Source organism: Dermacentor albipictus, chromosome 2, assembly GCF_038994185.2.
Source record: "Dermacentor albipictus isolate Rhodes 1998 colony chromosome 2, USDA_Dalb.pri_finalv2, whole genome shotgun sequence".
Classification (NCBI taxonomy): Eukaryota; Metazoa; Arthropoda; class Arachnida; order Ixodida; family Ixodidae; genus Dermacentor; species Dermacentor albipictus.
The window spans coordinates 193,071,609-193,099,360 of record NC_091822.1 but is presented as its reverse complement, the minus strand read 5'-3'; the positions used below and the strand labels follow the sequence as shown (position 1 = coordinate 193,099,360).

The 27,752-nt window shown below is 49.0% G+C and overlaps 1 protein-coding gene across 12 annotated transcripts in view; it reads right to left on the bottom strand.

Annotated features, from left to right (window-relative positions):
- Positions 1-27,752, bottom strand: part of ct (homeobox protein, cut) — a 760,713-nt gene that overhangs the window by 50,245 nt on the left and 682,716 nt on the right. For 11 of the 12 annotated variants that reach the window (XM_070534591.1, XM_065427446.1, XM_070534592.1 and 8 more), the window contains 2 exons: positions 25,968-26,028; positions 16,682-16,733 (listed from right to left, as the gene is read on the bottom strand). In XM_070534591.1, coding sequence (XP_070390692.1) covers positions 16,682-16,733; positions 25,968-26,028 — 113 coding nt within the window. Of the gene's footprint in view, positions 1-3,302; positions 3,325-16,681; positions 16,734-25,967; positions 26,029-27,752 lie in introns of those variants that run through there. The other variant, XM_065427451.1, reaches the window with a different exon arrangement.

Below are 27,752 nucleotides of genomic sequence, written 5' to 3'. Positions count from 1 at the left end.
ATAGAATTACGCAGGACCTTGCAGGCGTACCTCAAAGAGAAACTGCTGCTATCCTATCGAATCACCTTTTCTGGACTCCTTTTTCTCCCGTTTCTAGGGCTAAAAGGGCGCGCCCGCTGCCACCGTCCTAATGAGTGCGCAATGCACGCCGGATACGGCACCACACGCCCTCCTCCGCCTTCCGCGTCTTACTGCTTTTTTTGTTTGCTCTACCACGCATTTTTTTCAAACTCGCCCTGGGTTTGCGTGCGGCCCTATGCTTACTTTGTACCTGTCTGCACCCAACCTGCGCAGAGAAGAAGCGTTCACTCGCCGCCGCTTCGCGCTCCCTTGAGGCGAGTCCGCATGCAGGGAACGGAGATATCTTGTACCGCTGGAAATTAATATTGAATGCGAAGCTTCTCTTGCCCCTGTGTCCCGCCGAGATAGGCCCGTCCCTGCACTCGAGGTGCTGCGCTCCTTTTTTAGGCGAGCGCGAAAATTAATAACGTGGCCTACGCACCGTACCACTCGTACACTTGCTCTTCTTTTGCCCTTCCCCTTGCCTCCCTCCGGAGCGCAACTTGCTGCTGACGTCTAGTTAGGCTCCCCTTCGCCACCAACCCTTGAACGGGCGCGCGACCATTTGCGTCGGCCTCTGCTCTTCGGCAGAGCGCGCTCAACTTTTTAATGAGTTTCGACGGGACGCGACGAGCCAAGGCAGCAGTATGACAACAACAGCACAAGCACGATGGCACACGCGCGAAAAAAAATATATATATAACGTGCAAGAAAGCAGGCCGATGTGAAGCCGGCACATAAGAGATTCGCACGATCAATGAGCGAAGATACGAGGCACGCGTGGGAGGCTACTTCTTGCTCTGTTCTATGTACGAGGGTGCACCACCACGCCTACCGCCTCGCTCTCTTGCTTCTAGACGATGGATCGGAGCCCGGGAAAAAATACGAATAAGGAAACCAGCTGCTTGAAGATAAAGACAGCCTCGCGATCTAGCTTGCTTAACCAAGACGCGCGGAAACAGCAACCGGTGACTTCAAGTGAAGAAACAAAGCAAGTGTGTGTGTGTGTGTGTGTGTGTGTGTGTGTGTGTGTGTGTGTGTGTGTGTGTGTGTGTGTGTGTGTGTGTGTGTGTGAGAGAGAGAGAGAGAGAGAGAGAGAGAGAGAGAGAGAGAGAGAGAGAGAGAGAGAGAGAGAGAGAGAGAGAGAGAGAGAGAGAGAGAGAGAGAGAGAGAGAGAGAGAGAGAGAGAGAGTTCGAAGAGGCCCACGGTACTGTTTCAAAGCTTAGCTGTGCAAAGAGCTTTTCGTCGAGCATAAAGAGACGTATGATAGAATGAACAGTATGCAGTAAGTATATACACCAGAGGAATAAGCAATTTTCTTACGCACTCAGCGTGGCTTTATAAAGACAGCGGGAACAAGAAAAGAGGTTGACGCATTATTTGTGTCGTATATACTATTATTTGCCTTAAGCTTCTGTTTTTCTTCTTCCGATGCTGCACACCGCCATCCTTCAAACTGTCTGCGTACGCTTCTGAGTTACTAATCGCACCTCCGCGTGTGGAATGCGAGGGGTATTATACTGGAAAAAACGTTCGGAGTTAAGGTGCGCATGAATCGATATTTCTCCCACCCATTAACGTCCTGTTCTTCGCAAGCGTCTGAATGTAAGTTGGTGACGAGGCCTTCGCTTGTCGTCACACACCTTTCCAGTCTTCGGAAATGCTGACCTATCTCACTTTCATTCAAATACCGTGCGTTATACGTTCGACGTACTCCCGGCAGAGTGCTGCCAAGGCGTCGAAATATCAGTTCTTCAGCCAGTAGGTGACACCGCCTGTTTCACCTTTTGATATTTCGGAGGAACTGAGACTGAGGAGACCTCGATAAAGGCTGCGTCATTAGCGTTCGCGTCACGATGTGGTCGTTGAACTGCAACTTGGTCTGCTCGCTCGTCGCGTAATGTCTGTTCCCTGCTTCCCGAATCTCCACCCGGGCCTTAGCTTAAGACTAACCGAGCTATTGCATCCACAATCGCCGGCGCAATAGGCAAGTGCCTTCCTGGAGAGGGCGTTCTTAACGACGAGCTTCTAGCACCGGTAACGGCGCCGTTCCCGATCTCCCAAGCCCCGTAAAATAACATCGCGGGAAAGTAGGTGCTTCGTACAGGCTTGTTATGAGGACACAACCACTCGTTTAAGCACGCTCAGTTCGTTTTAGCGCGTCCTCGGCACCTCGGTGGGCACGGACGACTCGGAACGAGAAAAGAGTAGAACACGCCACCTGCTGAGTGGCTCACTCGCTGTTATATGGCGCCATCAAAGCTTTCCTTCGCCCGGTTCCTTTCACGCCTCTTTTATTGTTATCCGGGATTTTCGTACTTTTGAAAGACGCCTACAACCAACCTCGCCTTTTAGTGTCAGTCCAGCTCGCAAAATATCGCGTCGCCTTTGATACGGCTTGGTTGGTGTGCTTGGGAACGAAAATACGCAGAGTTAAGCAAAACAGCATTATCCTCATAAAACAATTTTGCCGGGACATTTCGGCCGGCGGTTGGCAAAAATAGCCTCCCAATTTGCTGCAGGGAAGACGGAGAAGACGGTCGTGAAGTAAAGCCTGCCTAACGAGGCATTGCGGCGGTGATGACCGCGAGATGCAGCTGGCTGCCGCGCGGTGAACGACGCGTTGGGAAGCGCGTCCGTAAATGGCGCGCTAAACAACGTCCTTCAAGTCCAGTATGGCACACAGGAGCTCCTAATAGGCGCGCAAAGTTATATCTCGCCGCTATTAGAGAGTGTACGATTCGAAACTATAGCTACGGCAAGAAAGATCCCAACAGCTTTCTCGCCGTAAAAGGAGCGCGTAATCGTCGGAGAAAGTGTATACGCGAAAGCAACATCGCGTGGTAATGTACAACGAATACGGCTTTCTGGTTTTTATTCCGGCTATTGGTGCAGAGCAATGACGACGTTGCTGACGTAAAACCCGACTGCACGCGATTTCCCCCAGAAGAAAAAAACAAGGAAGGAAAATGAAGTACGTTTACAGCAAAGATCATTTTCGCGTTAGTTGCTTGTGAGCACCTTTCATTTTCGACAACAGATATAGGCGAAACGAAAGACAGTGTATGGCTGTAAGACGGCGGGCACTCGCGTAGACGTAGAGCCTGCTTGCGGGTGAGTACGTTACGGGTGTCCTGCCTGTCCATGTGTGTATATATTCCTGTACGCGTGCTCGATCTCGTTCGAGTACACTCCATGCGCGTAAATTTTGTCGATTTCAAAGAATGGACTGAAACCTTACCGTTCGCTAAATTTTTCTCCTTGACTGCAGCAGGATTCCAGCTTCATGTACAAATAAAAAAGAAACAAAAAAGAAAAGGAAAAGGGTATTTTGAAGTAACGTGATTGAGTGAACGATCACCGCAATAAAAGACAATGTATGCAGCCTCAGAGAAGCCTTCCCCAGCTCATCCACTTGCCTGATCAGCGATACATGCCGGACTGCCTTTCGCAAATGCGAGCTTGATATTTAGCAAATACCGTTTAGCTCCGCTACTAAAGCATTTCCGCCTCGTGACTCACCAAACTCGTTTAATTTATGTACAAGATAATAAAACCATTACTAATACCCCGGTGGCTGCTGGTCAATGGTCGCCCTTTACGATGTGTTTCGGTTAAGTAGACACTGATTTAATTAATTAATTAATTAAACCGCAGAACACTGTGCTGATTTAATAGTTCGCGCAGCAAATATTTCGATTTCTGCATTAGCGCTGACCTATTTGCTAAAGCACCCTTTAGTTGAATAGAAAGCAGGCACAGGTACAGTAAACGGAGCAAATTAACATTACCACAAATCATACACAGCGAAATCGTAAAGGACGGTGAAATTACAACGTCCCATCAGGAATCGCCTCTTGTCGCAAGCAATGCGAACAAGCGCCCGAGCACTTTTCGCCAGGCTTTTAGGATGTATCGTTAATCGCGTAACTTCCACTATAAGGCACGCGCGCGGCAAAGCTCTGTAAGAGCAGCAAAAGTTTAAGAGAAAAACGACAGTTCTAAATGAACGATTGTGCGATGACGCCTGCTTTTTGCTTAATCGTAGACGCGAGCTTAATCTGCTTTTAAGTAGCGAGAAGTGCGACTCAGTTGATTGCTGTCTCTCACTCTCTCAAATTCTCAAGATGCGTTGCAGACTGGCGCTTAACAGCGAGAGTAGAATTGTTGGGGGGGAGGGGGGAAATCTTCGCTATTAAGGTTCAGACACGTCGAAGGCATTAACGTCAGCGATTGAGAAATTGTAAAGGTCGTAACCTCAAGTTTACTCCGCCTTCGGAGTGGTAAGAATCCTACGTAGCATGTCATTTCGAAATCGAACTTTGTCGTACACGTGCGTACGATCAAATGTCTGAATGTATATTTGAAAGACGATAGCGTCAACAATAAAAGAAAAGAAAAGAAAAGAGAACAAGATGCATTAAACGTGGAGCGTCGAGTAGCAGCCGTTCGTTCATTGTTTGTCCGCACTTGCGCGTCAGAAACGGTAGCAAGAAAAATGCGTGCGAAACCGAGCTAACGCTTGACTGATCGTCAATATGCCGACGAGGCCAGCCTGCGGGCAAACGTTTAAGGGCAGGCTTTTTGCGTCGTAACCCCTGCGTGTTGGAAAGGCTCCCAGGATACCTCAGTACAATCAGGTGTTAGCCGACGGCCATACTGTAAGCAAAACATTTCCACTACAACGGAACGTAGCTACATTTGGGGCAGTTTGATGACGTCACTACGATGTATACCTTTGTTGGCATGCCTTTTTAAATCATACTTGATGCATGAGTCAACTCTCCAAGCATATAATGACAGCGAGTCAAAAAATGATTTGCAAACTGTAGATACACTCACATTTTCTTTATCAGCATTGATATATCTGGAGAGTCAGGTCGAGAGGTTAAAAGTATGTGCCCCCTGATATTATATTAAACTTATATGTGGGCTAAGGCTAAGATATGAATGATGAAAATAACTAGAATAATTTTTTTCCTTTGGGAGTTGAATAGGGTATTACAGTGACAACGCTGTTCAAACATAATAGTATATCGCCTATAGAAAATTATTCTAATTTGGCTGGGTTAGCTGAAGAAGTCGGCATGATATATCCCAATGTAAATGTCATAATGGCATAATAAAAACAAAAAAAGCAGTTCGTAAACTTAACTTACCGCTTCAAGGCACACGTACGTATCAATTGCGGAATAGCGGCTGAGGCTAGTTGTCAACACCGTACATTCATTAATTCTAAGACCATACCACCAATTTCGAGATAACGGTCCCCGAGATTGCGGCGAAGTCTTTGGACACGGCAATGATCCAAACAGCAACTGGTCTCCGCGTAACGGTGCTTAGTGGATAAACGGGAGTAATGGAACTATACTCGAATATACAGAGCGAAGCATTATAGTGAGGCACGATGACACGCTGACCTGTGTTTGGTGAAGGAGAACAGGTAACAGGGATCATGGCGAGGACGTGCTGGGGCATGCGGCAGCGATATAGAGGCGAAGACGCAGTACAAGAAAAGCGCGCAATCATGCCGTTCCATACGGATCAGCGAAATTGTTCTGCTGGTTGTGCATTAATAAAATATATTTTTTTACAAAACGTAGTGTTTATTTATAAAGCTTATTTTATAAAAACTGCGCGCTGGTAGTATAACGAGTATATACGTTCCTCCCCCCCCGTTCCTCCTTCGGTGTTAACAACCGCGTAGCTCAACATTAACTTCAGCAATAACAATAGCAGCGATACTTCTTCCAGTTCCCCTAAGGCTGTCTATGTATTTGGCAAGGTAATTGAATGTTCGAGTATATATTAAAACTAGACGTGTGACGGCCTCTTCGTATCACGTCTTCATATTAAAGCTGACGCGCTAATTATGCACTTACAACAACCAGCGAAGCCCGTAAAAAGGAGGACAGCGAACTTATAATGTGAAGAAACAAGACGTGCAGGGCGAAAGGACACAGCAGAACGTCAGGCACATTACGTCACGACGGCGTTGGGTGCAGTGCAATGCAGTGCAGTGCAATGCAGTGCAAGACGCGGCAACGCCCTCCGCGGTTTTCCAAGGTTGTTGCTCAAAAGTGGCTACACGTTTTGAAATACAAAAGGAGATCCCATAGTCAAATACTATTGGGACCTCCGGTCATTGCGCTATGTCGGCGACGGGTACCGATGGACATTTAGGTTGGAGCGAGACGATGCTTACTACTACGTTACTACAACGCCGTATCACTACGTCCACCCGCAACTCTTCCTCGTGGCTGACGTCGCAAAGAAAAGGAGGAAGGCGGATCCACGCAGCCCATAGCGAGACAGTGTTTACAAAGCGAGCCTCGGGCGAAGCTGACAGAGCGTCCGCGTCGCTCCAGTCAGCGGTGAATAAACTTGGCAAAGATGCGCCACTCACTCGCACGGTTCACAAGTCACACGCGCGCGCTCGGAACGCGGCTCCAAGAAGCCTCGAAGGTCGACGCAGCCCGATACGAGGTCCGCTTGCCAAGACAAGAGTTCGAGACGCGCGTCAAAAGAGTGCCCGTGGCATCGCGCGCATGCTTTCCGACGGATATGTCGGTAGGAGAGGGGGGAGGCCACCCGAGGCATTATTTTTACCGCACCCGTTCTCGGCGGCATTTGCGCTGCAGCTTTCGCTAGCAGACATCCGCGCGATCGTCGTATATTGTTCGGTAAGCGAAGTTTCAAGATTGCATCAGTGGAGTGCACTAAAAAAAAAGGAAAAGTGAGCTTTAGGGGAATTATTATTGTTATTCATCACCTGAATACGAAAATCATCGGCTGACTCGGGATAGACGGACCAACGGCACCAAACGAATGCCCCTCTGGCTACGCGCGGAACGGTCGCTAGAAGTTTAAACACTCGCGCGTGGTATAGGCATGACTGTTGTCGCTCCGGAGTAGGAACACCGCAAACTCCAAGAGCACGGCCTCAACTATCCACCGAAAAAGCAAGTGGAACTAAACATTAGTCTCGACCCTCACTCGTTCCTTCTGCGTGCAACAGGGGTCTTGCGGCATTGTGCACACCTTTCTGCGGACTGCTTTGCAGCACGGGCAGTGCAGCGAAGCTACAGAGTGAACTGAGGGAAAGGACAGAGCGAGCGTTTCCGAGGGCAGAGCGGGTCGCACGAGGAATCTGCGCGGGCCCCACATTGGAGGTGCAGCGCACAGACAAAAAACGAGCCTGCATCTTTCTTCTCTATCTGCACAGGAGGCTACACAAAGCACGGGCGCCTAAAGGAACGCTGTCGATGCGGTGAGGTAGCGACCCTTCGGCCAATTGCGTAAGCTCGCTGCTATGCGCTCGCGCATCGAAAGTTGGCATCCCCGACGGGTTTTGAGTTACCCATATCGACAACGTAGCTCGCCGAGGTGGTCCGGGGCAAGACAAGGAGCTCCTCTCTCCTGGCGCCGATGAGCTCAGCGCCCTCGCCTTGCAACGACGCACGCACGCGGGAATTAACGGACGGCTCGACACTCAAGTAGCCCCGGTGAAAGGGTGAGGTGGGGGAGGGGGGGGGGGGGGGGCGATCGCCCGACGCTGGAGAGAAGAGGTTCCCTCGACTTGTGCGCCACATAGCGGTGTCGGGCTTCTCGAATAGCCGCGGTTGAGCGTGAATGAACGGGAAATATGGGCGCGTGGCGCGGCATCGACTCGTCTCTCCAACGTCTTCCAAACTTCAAGAAACGGGTCTGTGGCGTTGTAATCCTTGACTCGTTAGACGCACAAAAAATGTCCACATTTACCGATTTCACAATGTGCCTTCAAATTGAAGGAACAGAAAGCGTCAGAAATGAAAAGCTTGCGTGATGCAAGAAAGCCCTGCGTAAAAAGAAGATCCCCGCACCGTGCATATTTTACAAAGAAGTTGCTTTAATCAGAATGACTTCTTGTCAGTAGGACTTATTAGGTGCATGCCTGTTTCCGTTGTAGCAGCACGAACTCTATATTCCAGCACGAAATAAAAACATTGTTATATTGAGCTAAGCAAGACATAGAGACTTCTTATCCACATTATAATCCCCAAAGGCCATGTAACTACTCAGGCAAGTATAGTTCACTGGCCCTTTGCGGGTGCGCATATTTATGCAAAAGATCTGTAGTATAAGACGGTGCACCACGCATAGACGCATTCTACGCCATTCTGCGCTAGGTGACGATCGTTAAGCACCTCGGAGACAACTTCACTGTGAAAACGAGGCATTTCACAAAGAAACAGCTCAGTCTTCTGTTTAAACGCAGTAGTGCTAGCGCACGAGTTTTGTGCAGTCTTCCTGGTTGTAATTTTGCTCGAAAGGTTAAAAAAAGGGGGGAAATGAAAGAGAGGAAACGCCACCTGCGGCGCTGGTTCTGATGCAGTGGGGCAGTTAGAAACCACAGCGGGAGCGAACGGTGAAACGTGACAAACAAGCAGGTGCGCGTCCACAAGGCTGGTGTACACGCAAGCAGCACTGCGTTCGGTATCGGAGCTGGTTAAGCGGTGTATAGGTTTCGAGTCTATATAGGAAAGCGCAAAAGGCTTGAAACAAATGGGCTGAATGCCATGCGCGACGAAGAAATATATAGACAGAGTTGACGCGACAGCTGCAATGGATTCGAGCATAAAAGAAAAGCGAGGAAAAAAAAAGAACATTTGGAGAGGGAGAGACAAAAAAAAAAAAAAGAAGGAAGCAGCGAATGTAGAAGTAAGCTGGTATAAGCACTGAGAGAGAAAAAAACCGACACACTGGCGCTTGCGAAGCCTTGGGCGGCGGCAGTCAGCGAATGAAATTGACGCAGCTGCAAATTCGAGCTCTAAATATATAGATGCGTATATACGTTTCCGATCGGGCATAACAGAAAGAACGCGGGCAGTGGAGCGGGTACAGGTGGCGTGCAGCCATGTGGCATCCGTGAAAGGGGAAACACGGCTTGGAAATGGGCGCGTGGTAGGGTTATGAGCGTCACCGCGGGGAGTTCGCGCTGAGGAGCAGTATACCTCCGGGACCTCAACGTTCTCCTCGGGAATAATGAGCCCGTCCGCGGACAAAGCATGTCATCCTGCGTGGCAACGAAGCGGGCATCTTGTGGTTACGAAGGCTGTAACCGCCGCGAGTTGGTGGCGAAACACTGGAAATGAGCGCTGCGGCGTGTAAGACGAAGACGCTGGGGGTGTATCAAAAGGAGGGAACGGGAGGGACACCTCTATCTCGAAGCTCAATGCCGAACTGCCATTATTATATAGTTTCCGGAAGACTGACGGTACTAAGACGGCACTGGCAGAGAGAGAGAGAGAAAGAGAGAAGACGATAGCGAAGAAAGCGCGAACTGGGCCGTAGGTAACGAAAAGCAAAACACTGCGGTGTTCTCTCCCCTCTCCAGTTACATTCTCGCTTTGCGCTCGCCGAGCTTCACGGTTATTTGAACACCCTTAATGAAGCTCTTGCATTTGTCTGATTCGTGACTGCCCATTCTTTTTGTCATTTATCTTGGTGAACTAACGGGAACTCTGCTTACGTAGCTACCTGTCTGATTTCAGCACGTGCATAGCACAGCAAAGGTATCTCACGGCCTCTTCTGTCCAGCGATGATGCCGGCAGCCGCATGGAAAGGTCGTTCGCAAAGGGAAAAATATAATCTTGTGTACATGTTACCCGCATTACTGTATGATTGCATGAACGAATACTCAGCGGCTAGTATCTGGCCGCGTCTGACAGCGTTTCGAGGTGGACGTTGCGCAACGCACCCCAACATCTATCGTAAGTAAAAACCAAAATCTGGGTTTTAGCGATGGAAAGAGAAAGCTGGGTTATATGTTTACAAATATATTGATACATTCATCTACCTGCGCTAAAATCAGCCAGGACACGAAGAGATTCATGTAGGACAAGCGCCGAACTTCAGCGTACGCTTCACGACACATCGGTGCTCAAAACGTTCCTAACATACAGTCCCAAAGTGGGGAACGTGCCTGCGTCGATTTCACAAGTCAATCACACATAAACAGCCCCATAGAGTTTCTTGCTCCTAGCCTTAAAGCTTTGTTTCCTTTCAGCTTGATATTCTTTCGGTTCTTTTAACTCTATCCTGACGATACCTTTTCCCCAGCTTGCTGTCAGGCGCCATATTAGCGCGACACCATCCTTAACTATACGACATAGTGTCCCAGCAAAGGAATAGCTTGTTCTTTGAAGTTACTGTCTCTTAATGTTTTGTGCTAGAAAAGTCTTTCAAGCACATCATAGCTGCAATGCTTACTGCACTGGCGCCAACGTGATGATAGTGCTGCCCAATATCTCTGATGCCACAAAACTTTGCAGGGCTATTCATTGCTGTTCATTTTAGCAAACGCGCTCTTCTGAAATCGAGAAGCGGAGAGGTGTATACGTATCATCAAGCTCAATCGTCTGGGGGTATGAGTAGCATTCACTCACTCCTACATATATCGTATTGGAATGGCGGACTCACCGATATGCGCCAAGTGCAAGTGTGCATGAAGAGACCATCGATCATCTTCTGTGCCACTGCTCTCGTTTCGATAATCAACGCCAGACTCTCCAGTGTACCTTGAACAAACTGAACGATAGGCCATTTGCAAAAGCAAAGGTCTTGGGAGCTTGGCCTCACAGTTCATGAGCCCAGAAAGCCATTCGAGCGGTTCTTCAGTACCTGAAGGCAACAGACTTGAGTGCCCCACTGCAGACATGCTGCACTTAGCTTAGTGCCTGTGGAACTGTGAAATATACTCATCTTTTCTCTCTCTCTCTTTCTTTCTTTCTTTCACTTCCCCAATCGCCTCCCCACGTGTATGGTAGCAAACTGGACTCAGTCTCGTTGGCCTCCCTGCCTTTCCTTCACCCCTACTCCCCTCTCTCTCTCTCTCTCTCTCTCTCTCTCTCTCTATCTATCTATCTATCTATCTATCTATCTATCTATCTATCTATCTATCTATCTATCTATCTATCTATCTATCTATCTATCTATCTATCTATCTATCTATCTATCTATCTATCTATCTATCTATCTATCTATCTATCTATCTATCTATCTATCTATCTATCTATCTATCTATCTATCTATCTATCTATCTATCTATCTATCTATCTATCTATCTATCTATCTATCTATCTATCTATCTATCTATCTATCTATCTATCTATCTATCTATCTATCTATCTATCTATCTATCTATCTATCTATCTATCTATCTATCTATCTATCTATCTATCTATCTATCTATCTATCTATCTATCTATCTATCTATCTATCTATCTATCTATCTATCTATCTATCTATCTATCTCAATCGTGGACCTAAATAGCGAGGGAGAGAGAGAGAAAACGATTTTGGCCCTTTTACTTCAGCGGAGGTGCCTTCCGAACGCCAGTAAAGCCGACAGAGACGTCACTTTAAACGTAATGTCGGCGATCGCGGTGCCTTTACAAACGCAGCAAGCAGTTCGCGCTCATTTCTCACATTTGCTGAGAGTGAAACCTATATATAATCTAATTGACGGAATCACCGCACTTGTTCAGTCTGCATCTTCGTTGCGCCTCCGTTTTATCTTCGAGTTATTTCCAGAGACGTGCCGGGTATAGTTCAGTATGCCGTTCGATTGATTGTGTTTCTAACTCTCCGCTGTTTTCGAATCGCCGCTTAAACTCTGATCGGTCGGACAGATGTCAAGAGCAAGCAAGCAAGAAATAAAGAAATAAAAAATAAAAAAAGCACGCGCTCGGTTTCAGCACTACTAAAGAATCGGTTGTGAAAGCGCGCCGTATCATTGTATCGCCTCGAAATCGACGCTCAAAGGGTAAGCACGAATTACGACAGGAAAAGGCCGAACAATACGAGCGCACTCTTGGGTTGCGCAGCCGGCGGTGGCGTTCAGACGCGCGCCCTCCATCGGCAGCTGTAGTCACGGCGCGGCGCATCTTTGAGGCCAAGCTCGCACAAGTGTCGAAGAAGAAGAAAAACCGTCGGTGCTGCGGCACACATGTTATGTGCGCAGCTTCCCTTTATATGTCGGCGGGCTGACCTAGTTCTTGTTCCGCGCGCAGTCAAACGACTATCTGTATAAACGGAGCTCGGCCTACCGCAATCAAGTGGCGTTATGATCACCGCATTCGAGCGCTTTAACTCGCATCGAGTGGTATGTGACTTGGGACCTAAACCTACTTGTTCCCCCATTCCCTTCGAAGCGTGTAGGGTAAGCCCACTGTGCAACTCTAGTTAACCTTCCTGCCTTTCTTCTAGCGCTCCGCGATAGACATTCTCCCAATATATGAAAGATGCCGATGTAATGACCTTTAACTCGCTTCACGCGGATATCCGCGTTGGCCGTTCATTATTGAATGGTTGCAGCGTATATCGTTACCGATAGACAACGCAAACGCATCAGGGTGCAGGGTACACAGCAAGCGCCAAACGCAGCTGCCCTCCCGAACCCTTTCTCCTGCTGCAGTAGTGCAGCGGTCTACGTTACTTGTATACTCGTAATATTATGGTTTACGTTGCTGCTGGCCGCTTTTACAAATCCCAACTATCCGAACGCATTGACGCTGCTATAGAGAATTGTTCAAATGTGCGAGCCAACCTACTCTTTTACAGGCACTTCTCAGCGCATTAGGCACGTAACGAGTGTCTTTGACAGACGGCAGCAGCGCCGGCATGGTGTAACCCGGGAACTGATATGACGTTCCTTCTGCTGCCAGGCCGCATACGTGTCTGCAACGATGGAGCAATGCATAAAATTGCACTGCTTCTCCGTCGCACTGCACGCACGGTAATGGCCGCCCGAATCACTGTTCGATTGTTTTCGCCCTCCACGCCTGTTACAAGCACTGTTGCACCATGGCTCCAAGTTCGTTGACTGATTCGACGAACGCGGTGGCGATCGCTCGACATCCCGTTCGCCGGAAGTGGAGTGAACAAGATAACGGCTGCGACCGTGCCAGGTTGTATACCACAGGCTACTTTAAGCACGCAGTAGACGCGGGTGGCCGCCATCAGCGACGCATCGACAGCGAGTGGTGACTCAATCGGCCTAACGAGGTGCCGGCCGAAAGGATGCCGAAGGGGGCCTCGTACGCATTATCGAGCGCAGATGCCAACCCCTGCGTCACTGTACACGTACACCACCGGCCCTAGCTGCGCCGCTTGAAACGTGATTGCGTCGGTAATTATTGCATCGTGTCTATGTCCCACGCGAGAGAGGCGATCTTTTCCCCCTCGCCCCTCCTCCGACCTCATCCCACGGTCAGCCTCGTCTATGACAGCGCGAGCAAGCGTGGCACAATCAACAACGCGTCGAACGAGAGTGTTCTCGAAATAAAAATCAGAAAATCGGCACAAGTGCGGCATCGATCTGCTCCGACGAATTATCGTGCGTGCAGTTGCCACGTCAACCCCTTCGCATCTCCCCACGCACCGAAACCAGGGCGCCTGCCTCCCAGATCGGTTGGTTTTACTTTCAGGCACCACGGACGCCTCGTTTTTCCAACCTCTTTCATCCCCTTCTGGGTTCATAACTTTCACCGCGGCGGCTGACGCGGGAGGTGTGATGCTGTCCCCGCCGTCACTTCGCCTCTCTCCCAGTTTCCCTATTTTAATTCCTTTAATTCCTCGCCTCGCAGGCGCCAGCATCTCGTTTATTTATTCCTCTAAGCGCGAGAGGGAAGGGTTGTCTATGTGCGTGTATGCACCGCTCACTGATGGGATTCCGACCGGTCTGCCTGCCCATCCCCGACAACCGAAGGCTTTCCTTCCCCTCCCGCGCCAAAGGATCGGCCGTCCCCATCGACCCCGTCTTTTTCCTCTGCGGCAGTGAGTGCGCCCGGCCGGCATAATAGCCCCGGGCACCGGCACCGATTGGGACAAAGGCGTCCGATCAGCCAGCGCGCCAAAGCCTGGCCGCGCATGGTTCGAACCCGCCGCCAGCTCGCTCGCATTTCACTTCACTCGAAGCCTCCTTTTTTTCCCTACGCTCGTTTTCATCCCTGCGTTCTCCAGCCTCCTCCCCCCACACGCTCCTGCCTGGGCGCTGGCGTTTATTTATTTCCGAAGCCCATATCCCCGCAGCTCAATCCCTTCCGTTCGCCTCACCCCGTTGCTCCCAGCCATTTCTACCAGGTCGGCCTTTTGTTTTTCCTTTTTTTTACCCCTCGCTTCTCATCTCTGATTTTAGGGATGTTTGCTTCGAGTAGGTTCCTGCGGCGTAGTAATGTATCCCTCGCCCGAAATTGGAGCTCCTGCCTTCTCCCTTTTCTAATGCCGATCACATCTCTCGCCCAAGCGCGAGCGCTCTCGCTCGCTCTTTCTCCTCTCCTGCCAAACAAAGGCAGGAACCGGCGACTTAGTCATCGCCGCAGCAGCGATTCCCGAAGCCCGCTCGAAGGCCCGATGACTCCGACAGACGCTAACGCCGCTGATGGCGTACGGCGCGCACATGAAAGCGACCGTTAGGAAAAAAATAATAAAGCAGTAATAAAGAAATATGACGAGCGCGCCTCAGCGCGTGCTCAGTTCCTGGTTTCATGTACGCGCTCCGCTCGCAGCCACGCTAAAAATCATATACCTACATCGCTACGTGTGTTGTTATGCATGACGATGGCTGCGCGACCTACAGCCGTCTCTGCCTATAATCGCATACCATTGCCAATGATTGTTTGATATGATGAACATATTCGATTACCTGTGGAACAACATATAGCTTCGCAAAGGCCGATTCGCTGTATGTATAGGCAGCTAATAAACTTGCACTTTCTTTTTTCGTGAATGCTTTGACAGGCGGCCAGCAGCTTAACGCTAAAATAGGGCGATAACAAAGAGCTCCTGCAATCCGGCTGGACAGAGCACTAAAGCGTCCTGTCTGCGTCGTCTTCCGTGATCTCACTTCACCACTCTCCGTAGTTTAGATAGAATCCAAAACTTGAGGCTTATGACTTATGACTTATGGCTTATGACTTATCTTTGTCCTGACAAGTCATAACATTACCACTTGTTCGCGGTTATTCGCTACAAAGATGTTCTGTTCGAAGGTGCTGTGAAAATCTTCCATCGGGAACATCGATTCAGTAGTAAAAAGCAGAGAGAAGTAAGTTTCCAAGGGGCGCATCGAGAAGAGTAGATTAACGATGAAGGCAATCATTAACAGTGTGAACAACTTGGACGCCGAGTTGAGTAAGCCGACTCATCTCCCAACAATCTTCAAGACCGTCTCGTCACCGTGAACTAAAAAATAGCGAGCGTCATTTCCTTTCTGTCAATGCACGCCACTAGAGACCGTTTGTATCGACACCCTGCTATAGCATGTGACCGGTAAGTGTGCAGGTTTTCTAGCTGCAGTTCCGACCGCATGAGCTCACAGCTACACTTAACATATATATATATATATATATATATATATATATATATATATATATATATATATATATATATATATATATATATATATATATATATATATATATATATATATAAGAATGGAAACCACGGGGCCCGAATTTTATTAGTCAAATGATAAGAAGCCAACACAACAATGGCATGAAGGACTTCTTATGATTTGGCTATATATGTGCAATTTTACGCGTCAGAACAACGATGTGATTATAAGACATGCCGTAGATTATAGGCACGCCATAGGAATAATGTTGTGGCCATTTGGGGTTCTTTGACGTGTACCAAAATCTAACTACAAGGGCGTTATTGCACTTCGCCCACATCCAGACGCGGCCGCGAAGGCCGGTGTTGAACCCACGACCTAGAGCCTGCCACCGCAACGCCGCAGCCACTAAGCAACCGCGCCGGCTTGATTTTCAAGCAGCAAAATGATATAGTATATAAGAAGGCGTTACGGTGGGGGGGGGGGGGGGGGGGGGTCTTGCACGAACGCGCTTACTTATAGTGGGATAACGGAAGGACGAAAAGAAAAAAAAAATCCTTCCTAACTTTCTTTATTCGTTTTCAATTTTGCAGTATCTACCGACAAATCAAAATGGTAAATAGGTATGTGGAGTGCGTATGAACTAAAAGACAGGCGAGGAGATGTGTCACTTAGGATAGCACGTTCAACATAACGATGTGAAAGAACTTGTGATCTGCTACAACGTCGAGCTCCACGAAACACGCAGCGCAGCGTTTAACCCCACAAAGTCCGACTTATAAATTCTAATTTAAGCACAAGAAGCTTAACGCAAAGTCCATAGCAGCCTTCTTGATACGGCAGAGCAAGTCCTAGATCTGTAGTCTGTAATCGATTACTAATTGCTTACAGATCGATTTACTAAGTTAACGTGTTTTGGTACAAATATATTCTCTATGCAAAGAAATAACGTGAACAAATGTTTCTAATTTTCTTCGATGCAGAATGGTGTTTGAGCTTTGTGGGGTTAAGCCCAGGGACGTTGCTTTGTGGTGCTCACAGCAGATGGCACCGCGGTATGCTCAGTAGATGCAGCGCAGCATCGCAGCCGCAAAGGCGAGGAAATAAGAGGCACAAAAAAATTGCGCATTGAGTGCTTCGTGGTACGCGCGTCTCATACTTCCGCTGCTTGCGACGCGTTTGCGACGGGCATGCATGAACTACAGCGCGCACGCTGAGGACAGGCAGGAGACAGCGTCCTTACCTGATTTGCACGTTCCAAGTCGGTCATGAGCATTTCCATTTCATCGGACCGGCTGCGAGAGACGAGAAAGAGACAAAAAACGTTGGAATACACTGACGGCACCGGCTCGGGAATTGCAGCATCAATGCATAACGGTTTACGTCCCAGACCACTTATAGGTGTATAGGTGTACACAGCTCGGTTATGAATGACGCCGTATAGTGGGCGGCTACGGATTAAATTTAACAACGTCAATTGCGTTAACGTGCACCAAATATTTAGCGCAAATACACTCTTGCATTCTACTTCTCTCTCTCTCTCTCTCTCTCTCTCTCTCTCTCTCTCTCTCTCTCTCTCTCTCTCTCTCTCTCATGAATTCGGCCACTGGTGCCGGGAATCGAGCCTGCAGTGACTTCGTGCGCAACAGCGTTACGCCACAGCCGCGTTCTCCTTCATACCTCTGCGAAAAGTGTAGTGAGGCGTTATTGGCGCTATAGCAAATAAAAAATTCAATTCCGCTTGGGGCTCAGAACCACTCCGTACAAGTAGAACCGCCTCCGAAGCCTCTGCGCACTGGTCTGCTTCCAGTTCCAGCAAGCAGGACCACTTAACTAAAGAAGCGCGGCATCGTGTGCCCTACAGGAACCACGGTATCTAAAGTTAGCCTTCGAGCAAATAGACAGGGATCAGATTTACCAAAGCGAAAACGAAGGCCGAAATACATCAGCAGTGGATTGAGCTCGCGCACAACAGCGAACGCTTTCATTCTTTCTTTTTGCTCCTATAACGAGGTAAGTCACGCTCAGTTATGTGTCAGTACGGCCTAGAAAGAACAACGACGAGCGTTCGTACCGCCGCGGTCGCTATTATTCAAAGCTGATAAATATGGCAGATTCTCGGCGGGCTTCAATCACGCGGCTGCGCGCGCCCGACACTGAGAGACATGCGCACGCATCGGAGCGCGAGCAGCAGGGCGCGTTCTTCCATTCGTCGTTGCACTCCGAGTCACTTTGATGGCGACGCAAACGTCAAAACAACCGCGAGAATATTAGGTCGCGGCGAGGAATTAACCAAGCCTGACGTGAAGCGGGCCTCACGGACGCCGGCACAAACAGTTCGATCATGGCGACCGTCAGGCCGCCCTCCCGTGCGGCACACGGCGCTGTCACGTCGCACTCGAAACAGGATATCGGAAAATAAATTATCCGGCACATCTGCAGATACGACGCGGTGAGGAGGGTCATGCTTGATGCATCGGTAAGCGTTCCATTTTACTTTTAAAATGCCTCTATTTCGAATTGCCTGTTACTATACACCGCAATCAGACCCATCCGCTTTTCCAGAAATGTCTCCACTATAGCGATGGAATTTCTCGTACAGCTCACGTCAGGTATGACAAATTAAAGAAAGAAGGCCGATGATACCGCTACGAATCGCATATAGCAATCTATTATATAGAAGTGCAGTCCTCCTCATGGCATTACCTGTTTCTATATATATATATATATATATATATCATGACAATAACTTGTTGCTGTGAGCTACTACGTATTCTTGCAGATCCTAAGACAAAGCATGTCTGTCTGAGCCGTCCAACGGGTAACGAACAGCAGTTCGCACATTTTCACTTAATTGGTGTTGTCCACGCGCGTGAAAGCTCAACCTCTATGTTTGCCCTTTCTGTGTGAGCTGGCAAGCAACTGGCATTAAACGACACAGATCGCTCAACACACACACGCGCGCACACACACACACACACACGCACACACGCACACACACACACACACACACACACACACACACGCCCACACGCGCGCGCGCACGCACACACACACACACACGCACACACACACACGCACACACACACACGCACGCACACGCACGCACGCACACACACACACACACACACACAGAGAGAGAGAGAGAGAGAGAGAGAGAGAGAGAGAGAGAGAGACCAAATGAAAAGGTAGAGGCGCACATCTGAACAGTTACCTGGTTTGCTACAGTAGGCAGGGAAGGATGGCAATCACGCCATCATGCAGTGACGCTCAGTCTTTCACTTGAGCTTTAAGCCTTAGATAAATGGAGCAGTCATTTTAGAGTTTGCTGCGAAGACCTCTGTCAAAAACAGGGACCTAGAAATATGCATTCCGAAAGAGGACGGCTGTCCAGTTTATCCAGGACAGAAGCGAGCGGCTATTTTGTACAACTGTCCATAAAGCCCCATAGGGCTACGGACGATAAGACGTGTATACCTCTGTCAACATCGACAACATGGTACAGGAATGGTCTATCTACTCTATGGAAACGAATACCACAGCGAGTAAGCGCTGTCGAAGCTGTGAGCTTAAAAAGTACTGTTAACGTTTCTATTCCGATATCTCATTAATAATCAGCAATACACTCTCAGTTCACTCTGGTTAAATGAAGCCTGTATCTTACGTTCTTAAGAACTGAACCCGCAACCTCACGACCGGTAACTCCAACTTGCTCTACCAAAATGTCACGCTAGTCTGTAAATAGCCCAAAATGACATGAACTCCGTCTGAGCGAACAAAGCAATCAGGAGTAGGTGGACTGGGATGCCGATAATCTGGCACGGTTTCCAAGTATTTATAACGTACAAGAATGTTTGGTTGCGGAACCACTACATGCGTCCTCCGAACGGCAACGATTTCTGGAACTTTCGCAGACGTCGGTCCAACAGGCGTAGCCAATAGTGGTGACCTAGCATCACAACTGGAATGCACTTGAAGCGTCAGCGAATGTTCTCTTCCGCCGACCCCCGTTCATTTCTTGCATATATTAGACCTTCTCAGGCAAGAACAATGTTCCTCCGGCAATGTTGAGCGTACTGAATGTCCATTATAAACTCCTAACGGAGATGTTATACTGGAAAGTGCGTTAGGCAAAGTAAGCGCGAAGTACTTGCCTCAAGCATGAAAGAAGCCCCGTCCTACAGTATTCATCGCTGTCGCCCCTTCCGTCACCCACCCGTTAGGTGACGGCTGAGAGCGGTGACGGCGGCTCGCTTCCAATTCACCCGCTTGCACAACCATCGCCAGCCCTGTGCCTGGCGGTTCGGCTGACACAGCCCGAGGTGACGAGTCAGCGCCGGTGAGCCGACATGTGCGCGGCGGGTCGGGGCCTCGAATCGAACAACACACGGAGGCTGCGTCGACGCTGTTCGGAGCCCATCGAAGCCTTGGTGCGCGTGTCAGTATGGGCCTTCTTCTCCTCCGCCAGCAGCTGAGAGGAGCCCTTCGCCACGATCCTGTGCTCATGGGACGCAGGCACGTATCGCGGTCGCAACGCGATTTGTTGCCACGAAAAATCGCAACGAAAACCACAGAACAAAACACGCGCCCACGCAAGAGCGAAGCACGAGCACGCGGCGGCTGCGCCAACTCTTTTCTTTTTGTCTCCTCCCCCTCAAAGCCCACGTTCGAGGGGGAGGAGAGGTGGATGGACGGATAGACGCGACAAGTGCGATAGATAATAGCTCGGCGCTGCCTATTCGATCCATTTATCTACTTTTGTTCTTCTTGCCTCACTTCTCTTTTCACTCTATTGAGACCCCTTCTCCGCTTCCCTGCGGCCCCGACATAGCTGTCTGCCAAAGCTTCAGCTTTAATGCTTTCTCTTCGCTGGCTTCCGCCTCGCCACGTTTCTCTCCATTCACCTATTATATGGTTGGAAATATGGATCGTATCTGTTTTTATGTATGCAAACTTTCTCTTTTATTTTGTGTGTCTGTGCGTGTCTTTTTTTTTCCCCCGGTTTTCAGTTTCCCCGTTTCAGTGTCTGCTGCTCGCCCTCGCGCACGGCAGCTGGCGACCGGCGTTGCGGCACAACTCTCCCAGTCTTCCGCGCCGATTCTGGTGGCAGTGACATCATTGACAGCGCAGCGCAAGAACGGGTGACCGGCGGGCACATATCGGCAACTAAAAAACATCATTCAGCTCCGTGCGCCTCTCCTCTGTGTGTATCGGTCTGCTTGCCGATATCTTTTATTGCGATAGCAATTATACCATCAAGCTCCCCTCAATCGTCTCGATGTTTGAGCCCGGGCAGCGCACCGCCTTCTGCTGGTGGCCATACCTGGCCCTTGCGCCAATAAAAACCACACATTCATTCATTCATTCATGCCTTCCGCAGGTGGCACAGGAGTTTTCCGCACGTACACTACAAGCAGATTACGGGGTTCCCGAGCTGCTGCGTGTATGCACTGGTCTGAGCGGAACGGACAGTAAACGTCTAGCTAACTGGGTGCTCGCTAACGTCGGGGGGTGTTTCACTGGTGACACTCCCCATCACGCCAGCGCTGCGAGAAGCCTGGTAGCTGTTCCAGGGCGCTGTTCCTACCGCGCCGCAGCAGCTGCCTTTGCGTGCTGCGTCGCGGCCACTTGTCGCTCCCGCGTATAGATAAGAACACGGCCCCAGGAGTCCAAGCGCAACGCTAAACCTTGCTATCACGGTCAACGATTTTTCCATGAGGGGAAACTCCTGAAATTTTCTTGCTATTTTGAGGAAATCAACAATACCGGCGTTTCGAACATGTACACTCCGAGCAGACCTGTGCGCGTGCTATTATACGAAGTGCAAGCGTAGCACCGATGCTGTGCTGTCATCGCCCACACGAATAATACCAATGAGCAAGAAACCATGTGCAATTAGCCTTGGTCAACATGCACGAGGTTTCGGAAACTAAACGCTAACAGTTCTGGAAAAAAAAAAGAGCAAAGCCTGTACTTGCACGTTGCCGTTAAAGTAAAGCTCCAACAAATGCACAATGGGAGCAAAAGCTGAAGCGCATTCACGTTGATCGAATACAGTGCAGGCTATTCTGAAGTCTGCAACGTGCCGACACTCATTTTGAAGTTTCTTTTGTGTTTCAGTAGTCCCTTTCAGGCTGATGCGGATATCCGCCGCTCTGATCTGAGGCCTCCCCTCCCCCTTCCCCCCCCCCCCCACACATACACTGGGGCTTGGCTCACAGCCAGACCATGGCGTGGGCAAGATTTAATATCTTCCAAATTATAATTATTGCCGGCGGGTTCCAACTTTGCGTCAACAGAGTCTGCCGCTAAGTCTGCTGGCGGCTGCACAAGATACTCAATACATATACACTATGGTAAACGGAATGATGAAAGAGGGGCACAGGAAGGCCAGTGCCATCGTACGCCAACGTTGCACACGTGTGGTCGCCCAATATAATGACGCGCCTTTTAATTGAATTCCGCAGTATCACTCTATAACGCACTTGGGATTTGGAACCGCGTTCCGTTCACTCTTATTCCCTGGTAGGTGATGTATATTTAATGTAGACCATGTTCAATTTATGTGATAAGGTCGTCTCCTTGTTTTCTCATTTTGCAGACATTTCATTTGTTTCCTCTCTCGCAGATAGCAATTAAGGCTTTCGGAGTAACTATGCAGGCAAGTGAACCTCACAATTCACTAAATCTGTCTATCTCTGTTTGATGCTTTAAACATATCTATACAGTTGTTCGGGTGGCTATAGCTGCGTCGCAATTTTAGGTGTACTGTCCACCCACATTTTGTACTTGCGTCATCATAGAGCGAAGCACTTAACACTGAAGAAACAACCTCGTCAAATTAATGAAGAGTGGAGGCGAAAAGCAAGAAAGAAGCCTGCGGCAACGTCCCTGTCATAGCGCGACGGAAACGCGCCTTGCATCACTGTCAGCCCCCAACTCATTCAAGATCCCTTCATTGCCAATCACGTGTTCCATGCGCGGCTGTATTTCGATAATATCGCGCCGTTTATGTGACACTTCAGTCAAACGTGTAATGCGCTTAACTTGGCCATCTTTATGGCGTACCTCTTCCATTCCCGCCCCCCACTCCCCCTCTTTACTACAGAGATTGCGAAATTCTGTCCCCAAACCGATCGCAATACATGCTCGCAAATTGCTCCCGTCGCTTGCCAAAGTTTGCTGTGTATACTGAATGATCTGAAACCCCTCCCCTAATTCCCAACTTCGTCCCTGTAATGAAATGTAGCGGGGCATGAACGAAATACGTTCCATACAAAAGTACCAGCAAGCAGAGGAAACCAGTAATTAAGTCTGGTACTGGCGTTGTTAGCTTAGTTAATGATGTACTAAACGCATCCGGAAACTTTATGCTCAATGTCCATCGTTCAATCCGCACGACTTTACAGAATGCGATTTAGTGACAACTGCGGCCTGGCTGGATTGCACGAAGCGACACACGCACGAACACGCCTCAGAATCACTTCACCGACTATAAGTAAGGTGTTGCCCAGAGTACTTATTAACGTGCAGCAAGCTTTCTAATGAACGAACTGCAAAGAGTCTGACGATAGATAACCACATATTATGCCATATCGCCGAAGACGACCAGATCGGGGACATTAAAAAGCTTTTCATCGCCGACAATGTAACTGCAATGCATTGTCATCCGACATGATGGCGTTGGCTCAAACCAAAAGAAGCAGGTGAAAAAGGTCCTGGAGACAGTGAAATCCGTAGCAAAACCAATTCCCACGTGGGTACAGCGCAACGGAGCGTTCTTACAAGAGAACTGCTTTCTCAAGCGGGAAACACTCGGAATCCCGACAGGTGACATCCGAAAAGATGCCACAACGCATTGGCAAGGGCGCTTTAGAAATCACACCACTCATTGTGATACACTGCGACACGGCTTGGTTGCACGCACTTAAACAGGACCAGTTGTTTAGTAAGCACTGTTGTGTCCGTCCTCGATGGTTCGTGTGAAATTCGTACAAGCCTCTAAGAACGAAATTATATTCAGCGTACAGACGGTATTTGACGTTCGGTATCACATTTTGTGTGGCCACATTTGCTAGCAGTCCTCCATAGTTATAAGTAATGTTATGTTGTGCGGTAGGTCTTTAGTTTGCCTGTTCGCCTGCCATATAACATTCGCACTTTGGTGAGCATACAAGATCAAGCCCTACGCACGTATTTAGGGCTGCCTCGATGCACCTCAACACCAGCGACAAGTACCATCGCGGAAGACCATATGATCCAGACACACGTACCTGTCGACACCCTCAAAGCGCACATTCGCCATCTGTCAAGGATCCCCGACCATCACTTAGCCTCCATATCAGCCGAGAGACCTCAAGCGACATTTCTGAAAGTGATTAGCGCTCATCAAAAGTGCATACCGTCATCTTATACACCGGTGGTGGTGGTACAAACTTTATTTTCTTATACACCGGCGGCGAAGCCTTCCTGTCTCTTGTGGTGCCTGTGACCGCCTCAAGTGAATTTTGCTATTCCCGGAATTACAAAGAAGGCCAATCATTCATCGCCGGCTCTGAAGCAACTGGCACTCATATTACTGCACCAGACGTATCATGACCGCATACATATATATGCCGACGGTTTGACCTCACCTACGAGCTCACCTGCCGCATTCGCCATTCCAGCTAAGCAGGTTATAGTTAAATTAAAATTGTCACGTATGACTATATCTACGTTGCCCGAACTTGCAGCTCCCCATGCCTCTATGACGTACGCCACCGAAGAGCCGACAGAGAAACGTGTCGTATTTTGTGATTCTAAGGCCGCTCTTCACAGCATCCAGTCTGCATTACATCGCAGACCTTACGCGCAGATGATATCTGACATCAGGGAAACAAGGCACAACATTATCTTTCAATAGAGTACTGCTCACTGTGGCATCGTGGCCAAAAACGTTCCTGACAGGACTGCACAGTCTGCCCAGGAAGACAGCCAGTCGCATCCAATACCTTTGGCGAGGTCGGACGCTGCCAGGGAACTTCGCCTGCTTACACGCAAAAAGTCGCAAGATTTCTGGAGTTCAAGTGCCTTCAATTGCCGATTGTACGGACCCCATGCTACGGCTACAGCTGCCATCGGCGAAACAACCTTGCTGTGCCGCTTGTGGCTGAAGTGGTGTTCACGAACGCCTACTCCTACCGTATGAGAATGGCCGAGAGCCGGTGTGCGACTCCTGTAGGTGCGAGGAAACCGTCGAGCACCCATTGTGTACCTGCCCTCGCTACGATGTACGACGCCTCTCTCTGCGGACAAGTTTAAACCGGCTGGACTCAAGACCGTTCTCAGAGTCAAAGATACTCGGACCGTGGCCACACCCGTCGCTGGCACGAAAAGCGACTCGTGCACTAGTACACTATAAAAGTGCACCGGCTTAAGAGACCGTTTATAGTGTCCCTGTGCATACTTCCACAGGCACTCAGTGCTCACTCTCTCCCTCGTTTCCTTTTTCTATTCCCCTTTGCCCCCCCCCCCCCCCGTCTCTCTCTTTTTGCAATATAGCCTCGGCAAAATTGCCGAGGACGTAAAATAAGAAAATAGGATGACCTATTTTCGTGTCACTGGCAACTCGTTTTCATGCGTGCTGGGTCGCTTCAATACCGCTGCAAAGCTATCTGCTCGTCGCTATCGCCCCAGCGCGAACACCGATGTAAGTAAAATAGGCAAGGTAAACAAAAATAAATTAGGCTGCACACCGCTTTAAACACGGCCAGGCATTCCGCCATTGCAGAGGGACATCGAAAAGCAGCTGGCCGCGTAGGAAAAGAATAAATCTAGAGCATGGTATCTCGCGCTGTACGTCATCATTGCGTACGATTTCCCTAGTTTATTTCAGCGTGTGTTGCCGCTTCTTTTTACGCGCTTTCCGCACTTTCCAAGTCTAAGAAGACTTGCACACCAATAGTTGCAATAAATAAATAAATAAATAAATAAATAAATAAATAAATAAATAAATGTTTTGTCGGCCATGACGACACACACGAGCATACGGCCGGATTTGATGCCAGAAGAACCAGTTCAAGCTGCACGATCTTTGAACGCTGCTGAGGTGGTTGTACGCACAACGCATGTGGGCATTTCGCACATGAGATAACAAAACGCGAGGTAACGCACCTTTGAAGCCCTTTCGTTATACTTATACCACGAGATCTCTAATTAGGACCACCTTCATTAGGAATGGTTTCAGTAACTAGGGGCCCTCAGTGAGTCCGTGCCACTAATAGTTTCATGCATGCAAGAAAAGGTCCCCGAGTTCTAAGCATCGCCCCTTCGTGCCATTTCGAAATAAAAACGATCACTCCACTAACAACATCAACACGTTCTTTAATGTAACTTATCATTATTATTTCCTCAAAAATAAAGACAAGAAAGAAGAAATACAAAAAAGAGAGCTCAGGTACTTGTAAAAGAATGGGCCAGCAGAATTATAAGAAAGACGCGATCAATCAATAAGAATTTCTTGAGGAGAGCAAATATCAGAGGCAACTCACCTTCCATTGGTGTCCGATTTACCCCTAGCTTTCAGCAGTTCACACTGGGTGTGTTCCAAGGCTGCAACGAAGAAATGAACACATCAGTGCCACGTTGCTATACAGCAAAAGCTCTGCACGAAAAGCTGTCTTCGAGGATCAGTACAAGTAGCTTTGTTGCGACTGATTACTTCATATATGTAAGAAACTTTTACGGGGAATGCACATTTTCACCAGAGAGCAGCAGCGAGGGAACGGGTGAGGACGATAAGGTCACTAATAGTCGAGGTTAATTATTGTTAAAGTCACTAGTGACCACCAGTCACTAGCAACGAACAGCATAATATAAACCTCAGCCTTTTCTAGGAGCTCTTTGCCACTGAACTATATTTACTTTCTTTCGTACGCGTGACACCATCTTCCCACTACGAAAAGCAGGTATCTTTCGTGAAAGAGAAAAAGAAAACAGAAAGTGGGGAAAATGCGTTTGTCTCTGTTAAGAAGCACAAACGCGGTCGTTTCATGCCCGCTCGGTAAGGTTCTGACAACAACAACTAAAAGATCGAATTTGGCCTGTCGCAACGTCAATGTAGGCGCACCACAATAGAGCTGGCTTGCACTCACGGAGACGTCATCATGACGACAGTGTGCAATTACCCTCGGTACGGGAGTATTATAGCATATGCTAAGTAATTATGCTTAATTAAGCAATACTGATAATTAGGTAATTAAGTAATAAGTAATTAAGTAATAATGCTAAGCTCGCATGCTCGCTCGCTCACTGAATAACTCCCTCACTCGTTCATTCAATCATCACTCACTCACTCACTCACTCACTCACTCACTCACTCACTCACTCACTCACTCACTCACTCACTCACTCACTCACTCACTCGCTCGCTCGCTCACTCACTCACTCACTCACTCACTCACTCACTCACTCACTCACTCACTCACTCACTCACTCACTCACTCACTCACTCACTCACTCACTTACTTCACTTCACTCACTCACATAATGAACCACCCACTTAGCCAATGTCTGACTTATGACCAAACAATTGATCAAATGAGCTTCGCATCGTTCGCAAGACCACACGTAAACGTAGGGGAACCAGGCACACTTACGACGACGGTTAAGCGAACGGAAGATTCCTCCAAAAGAGGAGGACGGCCTTTCCCACTCGCCGGGATAAGCCCCGCAGGAAAGCACCAAGTCATCGGCACAGCGCAGCACGGCTGCCTACTGCCGACGCCTCGCCATCGAAACCGTGACCCATTCATCGGCATCGGCTGACACGATCTGCCACTAGCGCCTCCACAACCTTAAGGCGGCGTCAAGAAGCGATCGATCATTCGTAACAATATACATCACGATCACAGCGGCCTCTCCTCCTACAAGTCGATTGTGGCGAGAGAACTGACGCGCGGGCCGCTCGTGACGTCGGCACGCTACGCCATAAACACCTTCCCGCGATCCCTCGCACTGCCGGCGTGGAGACATTTTGTTTGACAATGGCAACGAGTCGTGACGATGTTCACTCGAAGTGGTTTTATCAAGCTGCTCATCTTGTCGCTGGGCAGTATTACACCTTTCGTTCGTATCTCTCTTAAAGGCAATACGCTTTCTGTGGCGCTCTCGCCCATTCTCGTGGCCGGACTCTCTCCGCTCAGGGCACGTGCATGCTCACGAGCAACGGCGTCGCGGGGCCGACCGACACGCACGTGCTCTCGCGCGACGGCTCTGCGGCGCCCGAAGCGGTGTATCTGCGGTGCCGGCCTGGTCGGCGTTGCGTTCCTAGCCTG